At 37.0% G+C, this 14,448-nt stretch overlaps 1 protein-coding gene across 1 annotated transcript; it reads right to left on the bottom strand.

Moving 5' to 3' along the window:
- Positions 1 to 6,930: 6,930 nt before the first annotated feature.
- Positions 6,931 to 8,337, bottom strand: LOC124921155 (spermidine sinapoyl-CoA acyltransferase-like). Its single transcript, XM_047461779.1, has one exon. It carries the CDS (start codon positions 8,335 to 8,337, stop codon positions 6,931 to 6,933), a length of 1,407 nt encoding a protein of 468 aa, XP_047317735.1.
- Between the last annotated feature and the right edge of the window lie 6,111 nt (positions 8,338 to 14,448).

Raw genomic sequence — 14,448 nt, 5'->3', positions numbered from 1 at the left:
CATATATGATATTTTTATTAATTCTCTTTAAAAGTGTAACAGTGAAAATAGAGAATAATGTGTACATTTCTATGGAGATGTCTTAACTCATTGTTTTGTTATCAAATTAGTTAGGATAATGTTAAATGTGTTAAAGATCAATGAGGTCTTGATATTCGAGATTTTGTTTTCTTTAATAAGGCTCTTTTATCAAAATGGTGTAGTAGATTTATAACGAAGCCGAATAGTCTTTGAACATCGATGATTAGATGTAAGTATGATCATGATTGATTTATTGGTTCACCAAAATGTCTAATTATAGATTGAAGTGTAGCACTTGAAAGATGATTTATTCTATGTGGAGAAGTTTCGTGAGCAGTCTAGATTTATTATAAGGTATGATTTTTCGATCAGTTTTTTGGACGACATTTGGTGTAATGTTAAAAGTCTAGCTACGACATATTCTAAGCTTTCTTCTGTTACTATATGTAAAAATGTCACAGTTAAGGACATTTTTGATCCTTAGTCTAATGATTTTGCTAACCAAATTAAATATTGAAAGAGATTAAACATTAAGGAGGGTTCGTCCCATAATATAGCTTATTTTTATAGGACGCAAGAAAGTGTCTCCATCTGAACAAGACATTATGCGTTGACAAAACATTGATAGTTTCCATGTGAGCGCTAAAATGATTCAATATAATTTTTGTTAGGAAAAACTTTAAGAGTCAAAGATTTTATCTAAGATCTCATTCTTTGGAAGAAGCGTTATTCAATCTTATGGATGATATTGCATGAAAAAAAATTACATTATGGTTAGTCGTATGTATCACGAGAATGTTAAATCGACAACTCACTTACTTTTACATTGTCGATGTTGACTAGTATCTGGAGTCTTCTATGGAGTATTATTGAGACTCATTGGGCGATGTCCGAGTCTTTGGATAGTTGTTAGAAAGTTTGAATTAATATAGCTATATGACAGACCTACATATTTAGATTATCATCCTAATTATTTTTTGTTGGACTATCTAGTTGAAGAAAAATTGTCGAATTTTTAATAATCGTTGTTGTTCAATTCATATAATTCATAATGCTATTATTATGACACTTTCTGAGATCAATTCTGGAAAGCCCGTAGAGTAGGTCGGGAAGTTAATTGTTCTTTTCGAAAACTTACGAGACTGATAACCTATTTAGTGACATTTTTTTAATATAATTTTTTTTTGTTATGTTTAAACAATTTTTTTTATGCAAATTTAAAAATGATCATCAAGATAAATAGGGTGAGCATGTATAAATAGGGTGAGCATATTTTGAGTTAAACCATACACAACCCTAACTCAAACTCAATAATTTGGAGATGTTAACTTACTTTGGATTAAATTTGATTTGGGTTGGATTTGGATCAAATTTATTTCAGTTTGATTAAGTTACCAAATTAGTTATACAAATCTAACATAATTAATTAAAAAAACACCTTTCCTAGCTTCACCGCTCACTGACCTTCCCTCTTTATCTCATTCACATACCTAACTAATTTTTAATTTATATATTTATTGTTGTGATTAGAAAAAAAGTAAAAAATTATTATAAGTAAAAAAGATTGAATAGTAAAAAATATATTAAATTGATCAAAAATATATTAAACATATTAAATATAACTAAATAGTTACAATATTTTTTAAACGAGTTAAAAATATGTTAAACGAGTCAAAAATGTGTTAAACGACTCAACAAGTTAAATATGTGTTAAACACATATTTAATGAGTCAAAAACGTGTTAAACAAGATATATAATGAGTCAAATATTTGTTAAATTAGTTAAAACGTGTTAATCGAAACAAAAATATGTTAACCGGGTCAAATACGTGTTAAACGGGACAAAAAAATAAAAAATTAATTTGGTTACCCATATCTTACCCAACCCAAATTAGTGAATAATGTGAGTTAGATGAATATGGGTTGGGTAAATTTAATTTGAATTAAATATTAGTTGGATAATAAGTATTGTTTACCCGTTTGCTCACCCTTAGGTGTGAGCAATAAACAACCAACGACTCGAAATGTTATTTTGATTATAAAAATTTGGAATGAAAATTTGTATCAAGTTAAAGAAGATATTGCATCGAACAAAATAAAACATTAACTCAAATTTAAGTGAGGAAAGAAAAACGAGTGACCCTCTAATGTTAAATAAGTGACTCGAGGGTGAAGAAAACAAAATAACTATTCAACTTTTTTTTAGAACCTTTGGGATTATACAAGCCTTGGTGTTTTTTTTATATAACTATAATTGCGACGTTTTAAAAATATAATATACGAACAACACTTGGATTAAAAGTTTTTTTAAAAATAATTTTAAACATTTAAGCGTTTGACAAAACGAGAGATCTAGAAATACACATGCAAAAAGAGAAGTTTACAAAAAAAAATATATAGTATGTTAGTTATGATAAAAAGGTTCGGAAAGACGACCATACAAAAACGATTCCAGAAAATCGCACAATCCCAAACTTTATGATCTCACAGTTTACATTGGAGTTTTGAAGTTGATGATAGAATATATGTTGTTTGATGTGATGTTTTATTTCTCCCGAGTATTTTGTTGGTAATATTTTTGGATAAATTTCACCGTTTGATTGCGATTTTCGTGATTAAATGGATAATGATTTTTTTTTGTTTTTAAAATATATATATAACCATTTGTAGACTAATGTCACGACTCAATTCAGGGGATGTCGAGGCTCATTAAAGTCTTGGCCTGATAGTGCGCTAATCTTCTTAGCCCAAGGGGAGGTCCAGTTGCCTATGTAGGCCCAATGAATCTTTTAATTAAGGAAGAGATTAGAAGATATTATAATTAAGGAAGATATTGGAAGATATATTCTAATCAAGGAAGGAATTAGAATATATATTTTAATCAAGTATTCTTTCAATATAATCTTATTCTCAAGAGTTTTCTCTCTCTAAGTCCGTTGTATTCTTCTTGCATCCTTTAAAAAGACTTTCTAAGCTAGAATCAGAGTCGATTTAGCTTAGTGCTGCACGGGTCGAATTTCATCCCGTGACAAGTGGTATCAGAGCAAGGTTGTACTTCCGCATTCAAGCTGCAGGAAATGGATTCACGTACTACCGTCACTAAGGTTTCGACCGGCCAACATAAGGACAAGGGATCCAAGAGGGATAAGTCCGTCGATAGAGGTACTTCCATGGAAGTGCGGGTGACCCGGCCTGAAGAAGGCATGAGCGATCACCAAGAAGCTCTCGAAGTGTTTAGCACGGTGGCCGATAGAGTAACGGCATTGGATGGGAAAGGTGAACAATTGGAGAATGAGTTAATGGGGATCATTAATGGTTCGAATCGTAGCATTCGTGACGAAGTGTTGGGATCGGTTCGAGGAGAGGTTAATGATATCTGCTAGAAAGTGCTTGATCCAATCCGGGGAGAAGTCCATGCGATGGTTGAGGCCCTATGAAGGGAGATCTTGGGGAGGCTAGAATCGATGGAAATGTGGATTGTGAGGAATGGAGGGGAACATAGAGGTGCGGCACCTCAACGGATGAATATTTCTAAGACAACTCCATTCAAAGGCTCTAGGAGTGCAAGGGAAGTGGAGGACTTCCTTTAGAACCTGGAGAGGTACTTTCGGGCATCAAGCATACTTGATCGACACATTTCTTCCTACAAGAGATGGCACTGCTGTTGTGGAGGAGGCGAGAAGGAGATATTGAACGAGGGATCTTGAGGATAGAAACATGGGAAGACTTCAAGACCGAGTTCAAACTCCAATTTTTCCCAGAGAATACCGACTACGAGACTAGGAAAAGGTTGAGTCAACTTGTGCACAAAGGGACCATCAAAGAGTATGTGAAGGAGTTCCATGAGTTGATGCTCAAGTTACCCAATCTAACGGAACAGGAAGCACTGTTCGTGTCTGTTAACGGCCTAAAGACTTGGGCACAGTTGGATCTGCAAAGGGCCAAGGTGCAGGATGTCTCCAAGGCAATAGCGGTTGCAGAAAGACTGATAGAGCTCAAAGTGTCTATAGACAGGCCGAAGTTCACCAGGGATGATGAGGAAGAAGGTGGGGGAGACCGCCAACAGGACCAGGAGAAAGGTGGGAGAGACCGTCCATCTAAGAAGGGGCATGCACATAAAAACTCAGGGAGGCAAAACAACAAATCAGATAAGCCAAGAGCCTGTTATAATTGTGGTGCTCATAATCACATAAAGTTTATGTGCCTGTTTAAAGGGAAAAAGATTGCAGCGGTTAAAGGAGCCGAGTCCTCTGATGAGAAAGAAGAGACTCAAATAGGATCCTTAAGACTGCTCAATGTTGTGAAGGGTAGTATTGCGAAGCCGATCAAGGGAACAAGGAGGGGCTTTTTGTTTGTGGAAGCTTGGATCGGGGGAAGGCGCATAAAAGCACTAGTGGACATAGGGGCTACGCACAACTTCATGCGAGAAGGAGTAGCTAAGGCGTTGGGTCTGCGGATCAGCCCAACAAGAGGGACGGTGGAGTCCTTCGATGTAGCCAAGCCGGTGAATGGGGAGGTTAGGAGAGTGCACACCAGGATCAGAGGATGGAATGGAACAGTCTTATTTACCTTGGTCCCAATGGAAGACTACGACGTAGTGTTGAGACTACAATGGTGCGATCAGGTATGCACTTGCATAATGCCACATTCCGATTCCTTAATCATTTTGGATCACGGGAAGACTAGCTTGATTTCAACAAGGAGAGAATTAGGGGGAATGTATATTTTCTCGGTAATGCGGTTCAGTCGAGGTCGCAAATGTGATTAAAAGACATTTGCCACTTTTGCCAATATGGATGATGGGGACGGGTCCAAGGGAAAAGAAGAAGTACCCAAGTAAGTCTAAAGAAGGTGCAAAGTTTTTGAGCGACTCAAGACTAAGAGCGACTCAAGACTAAGATCCACAAGGTTTGGCCACAGGCAACGTGGGCCAAAGTCAGTCTGCCTTCACTCGCACCAAGTCCGTAGAAAAGGAAGCAGGTCGAGCTCGGACATATTCAAAGGGAGAAAACAAGAATATGAAGAGAGGGGCATATCTGAGAGGGCGTGCAGTTAAGGAAGGGGACGATGGAAATGGGGAAGTTTCCCCTGCAATTGTTGAAGTTTATGAGGTTTGTGCTCAAGGGGCTTGTGCGCAGATTCAAGGGACCACTTTCAATCGAGAGACGTGTAGGAAACGTCTCATATCGGTTAAGGCTGGTGACCACAAGTGCACCCGATGCCGTGACGTGCAAGAGAGGAGGAAAAGCGCTCAGGGGACGCCATAAAGAAGACCACCATGCACCGGTCTAAGTTCATGCCGAGGACGGCCACGACTTAGGTGGGGGAGTATGTCACGGCCCATTGGTATGGGGTGCAAATGTTAAGCCACGAGGTGCATTTCCAGAATATTCCAAAATGCAAGTCTATGCAATTTGTGCTCAAGGGGCTTGTGCACAGATACGAGAGACCGTATGGGGAATGTTTCAAGGAAGAGGTTGAAGAGTATCAGGCCAAGGTCGAACCGAGGACGGCCACGACTAAGGTGTGGAAGTATGTCACGACCCATTAGAGTCACGACCCAATCTAGGGGATGTCGAGGCTCATTAAAGTCTTGGCCTGATAGTGCGCTAATCTTCTTAGCCTAGTGGGAGGCCCAATTGCCTATGTAGGCCCAATGAATCTTCTAATTAAGGAAGAGATTAAAAGATATTATAATTAAGGAATGGATTGGAAGATATATATTCTAATCAAGGAAGAAATTAGAATATATATTTTAATCAGGTATTCTTTCAATATAATCTTATTCTCAAGAGTTTTCTCTCTCTAAGTCCGATGTATTCTTCTCGCATCGTTTAAAAAAGTTTTCTAAGCTAGAATCAGAGTCGATTTAGTTTAGTGCCGCACGGGTCAAATTTCATCCCGTGACATAAATTATTTAAGATTGTTTTTGTGTATGAGACAATAATAATTTACTTAATTAAGAATCACCACCATTATAATATTTTATATGTTATTATAAATATTTATTTTTCTGTTTTAAAATTATAATCTATATATTTATGAATTATAGATATTTTGAATAGTTGAAAATCAAAATGTTGTTAAAGGTAGCTGTTGAAACAAAATAAATGTTGAAACAAAATAAATGTTGCTAGAAAATCCAATTGGTCGCTAAATACTAATCCAACTGTTAAAATAGTTTTTTAAAAGGAATGTGGTTAAGAAAAGGTAATTATTCTTGTTATTTATAAACCCTGGTTAAAAATACATCTACATACTTTTTTTTCTCAAATTATATGTCGCTAATAATGTAAAGGCACATGTCTTGAAATGCAAGGTTAAAAGGTAATGAATTGAGGGTGACAGCACACAAGTGCCAATATGAGTAATAGCCTTTTCTATCACTAATATAATTTATATAATTTTTTTTATAATTGAGAGATATCATGTTATTTCTCGTTTAATTCCTAAGAAAACGTATAACTCATTTCTTCACTACTCCACAAGAAAACAAAAAAGCGATAAATTCAAGGTTTATCTCAAACTTTAAAAATCATGAGCGGAATGATTAGCATAATAATTATGAGTGCAAATTCTTTTGAAATCTCTTTATAGTGTCAAAAAATCTGTCAAAAATCAAGCATAGTAGCAAACACCTTTTCTTTTATTCCTTAATTTTGTTCGGTCTTTTGGATTATTGGTTTTGATCCATTATACTTTTAGTATTTTATTTGTTCGATGTTTAATTAATTATTTAAGTATCACGAGTTAGATCACCTCCCGCAAATAAAATAATTTTACCATCATCTTACAATTTACATATAATACCAACCATTAGTAATAAATAATGTCTTTATTGCACTCATATAATTGATTCACACCATAAATATTATACATGATACTTTACATAAATTACTTTTTATAGTCTCAAACGTAGCTAGGGTTATGAAGAACATTGATTTCTTGCTTAAACTTTTTCATGGAAACCTTTGGTAGGCCAATGAAAATCCTAAGTCCATCTTTCATGGAATGATCCAAGTTGTATGGAGGCAAGAAAACAGACAAGTCATTATGACCCACAACGTTATAAGGAAGTGGAACGACGTTAGAACACCCACCCCACCCAAAATCCTCCTCCTCGAACAAATTCAATCGTCGCCAATCCGACAGTGAGAATATTCCTCCCATGCTTTCAAAGATTTTCATCTCGTTTTTTAATCGATTTGTCTCCGTTATCCTCAAATAGCGTTGGATATACTCATGCTGAGAAGAGATGTGTTTGCTCTCCTTTATCAACTTAACAATATTGGAAAGAGGTCCCTCGTTTAGATCTCTCCCTAAAACTACTATTGGCGACGTTACTATGAATGCATTTCCGTAATAACCTTTCGGTAAATTGATTTCAGGCAAATTTCTCAACCCCATCGTCATGAACATCATCGTCTTATCATCTGGACTCAACTCCAACGCTCGGAATCTCGATCTCCAAACGTAAGCAGTGATAGCCTCCAACGTGGTGAGGCTACTCCCTTCGTCTCCCATTTCCGTCGCTATTTTCATCTTTAACCTCTTTAATCCGTCGCCAGAAATCCCGACACATTCGTTCATCAGCTCTAACGTCGGAAAATGCGGGGATACCCCCAAATCCAATACGTTCGGTATTGGTTGTGTCATATCCACCTCCAAATCCGCATCCAATATCTTTACAGTCAATCTCTCCCTTTCCCAAACAGGAATCACCGACGGTTCAGTTTTCCCACCAGCCAACTCAACCAACGCTTTAAACAACTGAGCTGCACCGAATCCATCGCAAACAGAGTGCGACAGGCTCATCCCGAGGACGAATCCTCCGCACGAAAACACGGTTACCTGGATACGGAGCGGGTTGTAGGGCTCTTCTCGGTTGATGGGTTCACACAAGACGAACTCTTTAGCGACAGAAGAGCCCACCCCGTCCATATAGTTAACTGAGATGAGGTCTTTATCCACGCTTGCCTCCACGAACGGGACACCGTTATCTTCAGCGTCGAAAGTGATACGGAGGTTCCGATCGGGGTGTCTCTTGATTTTCCCGGCGAGAGGGTAGTAGAAATTAAGAGCTTTTGCAAGGCCCTGTTTGATTACGGAAGCAGGATCAGAGCATAGAGTATGATCGGGATTGGTCCTTGGCCTGTAAACGTAGAGGGTGTACGTGTGATTTTCGACGAAGTATTCGTTGTCGAGAGTCGAGAGAGAAAGGGTTTGAGAAGGTATGGGTTCTGAGGGCTTCACAAGAATAGGTTCCTTTCTCTGGAAATGAAAGTTAGGGTTCATGGGTTCATGGGCGACGGCCATGGATGAGGATATTGCACAAACAGAATAGGAGGAGAATGAGAAGAAGGAGATGAAGACAGTTGGTAGTTGGGATCTTATCTTGGCCTTCTTGTTTATTTATAGTCGACAAAATGCAAAACATAGATCATAATATGATTATTTAATTATTAGGTTAATTAAATTGAACTGAAATTATGCATAATAAATACCTAGCTAGTCTCAATGGAAATGGGACCAGTATATATATGGATAAAATTACTAATATCTATATTTATCAAGTATCTATAAGTAATCAGAAGTGCACTTTAATGGAGGTTGTATACATACGTGTCTTTTACTTGTGGTATTGTTAACGTGTATTATGAACATCAAATTAATTTAACATTCTATATAATATCAATTTGTAACGAAATCACAATTAAGACTTACATGATGAGATGATCGAGTGTAAAGAAGGATATTAGAAAAGTGAATAAAATCTTTAGAGAGAAATAACTTTGAATAATTTTTTTTTATATTGAAGTTATGAAATAAGAACTAGATAACAACTTTTATATATATATATAGTTAAACAAAACTTAGGTTTTAGATAAGAAATTTGAAGAGTATCATTTATTAATGATAATTCCAAAACACTCTGAATAATAAAAAGACACATTTATTATTAGAGTTATTATCACTTTAGTTTTTAACACTCCAATTAACTCGTCTCAACTTAGATCTTAGATCTTCGAAAAGACTTTTAGGAAGTGCTTTTGTGAAGATATCAACAACATTATCTTCACTCTTTACTACAATCATCTCAATGATTCCCTCTAGTACTTTTCACGAATAAAGATATGCTCCAACTCAATGTGTCACAAGATTTAAAGTCAATTTAATAACACTAAAAGTATCTCCATGGATAGGAACCAACTAATCAAACTTGACTTAAAGAACCTCTTTTAGATTAAGTCAAATAAAGAAAAAGGAAAACTATTTAATAAATATTAAATAACAATTAATTAAATTAAGTTGAATTAAGAAAAATAATTTATTTGATTAAAATGAACTTAAGATAATTAAATCAATACGACATAGTTTTGATGATGCGCTGATAATTGAATAAATCTAAGTTGTGCAAATATGTTATGTGCAGGAAGCGCGAGCGGACGTCTCACTTCAACAACAAAGCTAAGGTAGCGCGATAAGACGTCTCACTTTAACAGCAGAGCTGAGGAAGCGCGAGCAGACATCTCACTTCAACAACAGAGTTGAAGAAGAGCTGACATTAGGCTTAAGTCAACAATAGTCTGAAGAAGCACTGACAGCAGTCTAGCGCTAGCAGCTATCTAAAGAAGCCAACAACAGTGTTACGTCAACAACCATGTTGCGCTAATAGTAGACTGTCACCTGACATACAACCACTAAAAAATTGACACGTATCTACGAACGAGATTCGACCGTTGTTACATTTAAATATAAAAGGACTTCAAAGTACAACGTCGAATCCCTGTATTTATGAACGGTGGTTCCCTGGATTTATGGATAGCGGATCCCTGAATATCTGGATTCACAGTACGAGGAATCCTTCCGATCAATTCACGTATCCAAAAGTCATATTCGACCGTTGCTACACTTCAATGTAAAAGATCTCTCTAGCTCATTTGTTACAGTTACAATTATAGTTATAGTTACAGTTACAACGACGAACTAGTTACCATTACAGTTAAAGTTAATGTTGTAAAAACAACGAACATACGAACGAGAACACATACGTAGAACAAGTTTCACAACTCTCGGTCAATCTACTCTCTATCTAACTCATCTGTTCTAAGTGCATTCTGTAACGCTAAACTGAGAGCTAATAAACTGTATTGTCTAAGAGTATACTCAGTGTTGTAAGATAAACAGAACGTTGTTTGTTCAACAGAGTGATAACTAGGAGTTTAGAATAGGCAGTTGTTAGATCCTGGGTTCTGACTAGGTTTGTGTAGACGCTATACAAACCAAAGGCTTCTAGTGGAATCCTTCTGGAAATAGAAGAAGGGGTGACGTATGAGTTTTATCTCTAAACATGCATAAAACTCTTGTGTTATTTCCTTACTACATCTCTAGTCCTTAATCTGTCGCTTCAAATCTAGCAAACATTTCTGCACTTGAAATCGTTCAAGAGTTTGCAACGATTTATCGAAGAATAGAAACATATTTTAATCTCTAACAGGATTAAAATCGCATTGAAAATCAAGATTAACTCAACAATATTCAACCCCCCCTTTCTATTGTTGAAGTCGATCATAACAAGTGGTATCAGAGTAGACTTTCTATTCTCAAGCAAAGTAGATATATAAATCATGTCTCTCCTAAACAAAATCCCAATGTTCACCAAGGAATATTATGATGAATGGAAGATCAGGATACAAGCTCATTTGGCTGCTCAAGATGATGATATGTGGTACGTCATCACTGATGGGTCAATGAAGATCAAGACGATCAACACAACCACAACCTCAATGGATGGTGCTCCTGAGATGAAGGAGAAGCCAAGACATGAGTGGACTACTGAAGGAAACAGGAAGTCCAACCTCGATAATATGGCCAAAGATATCCTCAATAAGCATTGGACAAGAAAATGTTCAGCAAGATCAAGTCATGCTTGTCTGCCAAAAAATTTAGGAGAAGTTGAATATACTCTGTGAAAGCAACGACCAAACCAAAGAAAACAAACTAATGGTTGGCACACAGAAATTTGACAACATCAAGATGCGTCCTGGAGAGATAATGACTGAATTCGATGAACAATTCAGCAGCATAGTCATTAAACTCTCGACTCTGGAAAAGACTTACAACAACAAAGAGGTTGCTATCAAAGTTATAAGAACTCTTCCCAGAGAACGGGACATTAAGACGATAGAGATGAGGGAATTAAAAGATCTCAACAAGTTTGAGTTGCACGATCTATTCGCCGATCTGAAAGCCTGTGAGTTTGAAATAAACTCAATGAATGAAGAGGAACCATCCTCATCCGTCACAACAAAAGCACTGGTGACTGTTGAAGAGCCACCTGCCGTGACAACTACGAAGTCTGCTGAGTAGATTAACAACGATGCAATGTCATTCTTTGTCAAGAAGTTTGGCAAATTCTTAAAGAATATTCATTCTAACTCTAACTCTAATATATTTAATAATAAAGATGAATCAAAAGCTAACTTGAAATGTTTTAACTGTGATAAACCATGTTATTTCAAGGCTGACGTCAGAAAGCCCAAGAGGGACAACAAGAATCAGTCTGATAGAAGAAACAGAAAAGAACAAAAAGCTCTACTAGCTGAGGAAAGCAAGAGCAAGTGGGATGACAGTGACTCAGATGATAACTCATCAAGAAAAAAGTGAGGATGAAGACATTGTTGTTTTTGGCACAATTAGAATCCCACATCGGAAGATGATGGGAGTGAAAAAAGTTTCTTAGTATATAAAAGAAACTATATTCACAATTAGCATAAATCCCACATCGGAAGATGATGGGAGTTGGGGAAGTTTCTTAGTGTATAAAAGAAACTCTCCCCTCTTTGGTTTATGACACCCAAATTTGTATCTCTTCTTCCTTATTAATTGATAGCCTTAGTGCTCGGAGACGTAGGAAACATTTTGGCCGAACTCCGTTATCAAATTCTGTTAGTGTTCTTTCAGTTTGTTTTCTTCTTTTGTGTTTCTGTCAAGAGTTTTTTCCCAACAAGTGGTATCAGAGCCGAAGGTTCGTCCTTGGCATGGTGGAGTCTTCAAAAGGGGCGTCAACTCCTTCGTCATCCTGGACGAGGACACCGATGCCGAATTTGAAGTTTGCGGTGGAGATCTTTGATGGAACTGTGCATTTCGGCATGTGGTAAGGTGAGGTTCTAGATTATCTTTTTCAGCAGGGTCTAGATGTTGCTATTGAGGTCGGAAAGCCAGATGGTATAGAAGAAAAAGAGTGGAGTATCATGAATCGGTTGGCGTGCGGAACAATTTGATTGTACCTGTCTAGAGAGCAGAAGTATGTTGTGAAGAATGAAACTTCTGCACAGAAACTATGGCAAGCATTGGAGGACAAGTTTCTGAAGAAGAGTGGTCAGAATAAGCTCCTTATGAAGAAGCGACTGTTCCGGTTTGAATACCAATCAGGTACTACTATGAATGAGCATATAACTAAGTTTAATGAGTTAGTAGCAGATCTGTTAAACCTTGACGTTAGGTTTGAGGATGAAGATTTGGCTTTGATGTTGCTATCGTCCCTTCCTGATGAATTTGAACACTTAGAAACAACGTTACTTCATGGGAAGGGAAATGTTTTTCTTGATGCTGTAAGTTCTACTTTATATAGTCATGAATTGAGAAAGCAGGATAAAAGGAAAAACAAAGTAGGTACAGCAGAAGAAGCATTGATGGTCAGGGGCCGTCAGCAGAGCAAATCAAAAGGGAAAGGAAGAAGATATGAAAGTAGAGTTGCCAAAGATGAATGTGCTTTCTGTCGTGAGAAAGGATATTGGAAGACTAACTGCCCAAAGTTGAAGAAGAAAGAGAAAGATTCTGAAGATGCAAATGTTGCAGAAAATAAAGGTGATGCAGATTCAGAATACTCTTTATCGATGTCACACACAACATCACATCCTGATGCGTGGATATTGGACTCAGCCTGCACTTATCATATGACACCAGTTCGAAAGTGGTTCTTTGACTTTAAGGAGCTGGATGGTGGAGTTGTTTACATGGGAAATGCTAATACATGTAAAATAAAAGGGATAGGTTCAATCAAGCTAAGAAATGAAGACGGATCCACCAGAATTATTAGAGATGTTCGGTACATACCGAATATGAAAAAGAATCTCATTTCTTTGTGGGCCTTGGAGTCGAAAGGCCTACATGTGAAATTGGAAAATGGAATTTTTAGGGTAATATCTGGAGCGCTAGTGATGTTGAAAGCTATCAGGAAGAGTAATAATTTGTATTACTATCAAGGAAGTACAGTTAATGGGACATCATGTGTATCAACTTCCGGGAGCAGTAAGGAATTAGTGGCAACAAAGTTATGGCATATGCGATTGGGGCACGCTGATGAGAAATCTATGCAAACTCTTGTCAAGCAAGGATTGTTGAAAGGTACAAAAGTTTGTAAGTTAGATTTGTGTTAACATTGTATTCTGGGAAAACAAAGGCGAGTAAAATTTGGCACTGCTATGCATAATACCAAGGGTATTTTGGACTATGTGCACTCAGATGTTTGGGGACCTGCCAAGATTCCTTCTCTTGGAGGTAGACATTATTTTGTTACTTTTATTGATGATTTTTTCAGAAGAGTTTGGGTGTTTACTATGAAGAACAAAGATGAAGTGTTTGAGATTTTTCTTAAATGGAAAACTCAAGTTGAAGACGAGACAGGAAGAAAGATCAAAGTTCTCAGGACTGATAACGGTGGAGAATACAAGAATGATCCATTCCAGAAGTTATGCCAAGAGTGTGGCATAGTTCGACACTTCACAGTTAGAAAAACACCACAGCAGAATGGAGTATCGGAACGTATGAACAGGACATTGGTGGAGAAAGTTCGATGTATGTTGTCTAATGCTGGGTTAGATAGGAAATTTTGGGCAGAATCTGTGTCATACGCTCAACATTTGGTAAATCGCCTACCATCATCTGCACTTGGTGGCAAGACTCCATTAGAGGTATGGTCTGGAAAACTTGCAACTGATTATGATTCTTTGCATATTTTTGGTTCTACTGCATATTATCATTTAATTGAATCAAAGTTGGATCCACGAGGAAAGAAGGCTCTTTTTATGGGATTTAATACGGGAGTTAAAGAATATCGTCTCTAGTGTTTGGATGCAAAGAAAACCATTATTAGAAGAGATGTTACTTTTGATGATTATTCAATGTTGAATAAGGTAACACTAGACAAGATTGATTGTACTCCGCAACATGTGGAGTTTGAGCAGATTAAGATAAGCCCAACTAGAAGTGACTCTCCGACGACAGACGAAGAGTTAAATGTGGAAGAGGTTCTGACCCAAGAACCTTCAGAACAAAGTGAATCAATTGTTGTGAATATGCCAAGACGAGTTATTCAAAAACCAGGTCGGTTTGTTGACATGGCGGCCAATGCATTTCTAGTCG

The sequence above is a fragment of the Impatiens glandulifera genome, chromosome 1, assembly GCF_907164915.1.
Source record: "Impatiens glandulifera chromosome 1, dImpGla2.1, whole genome shotgun sequence".
Lineage (NCBI taxonomy): Eukaryota > Viridiplantae > Streptophyta > Magnoliopsida > Ericales > Balsaminaceae > Impatiens > Impatiens glandulifera.
Note: the sequence above shows the minus strand (reverse complement) of the source record. Positions and strands in the feature narration are given on the sequence as shown.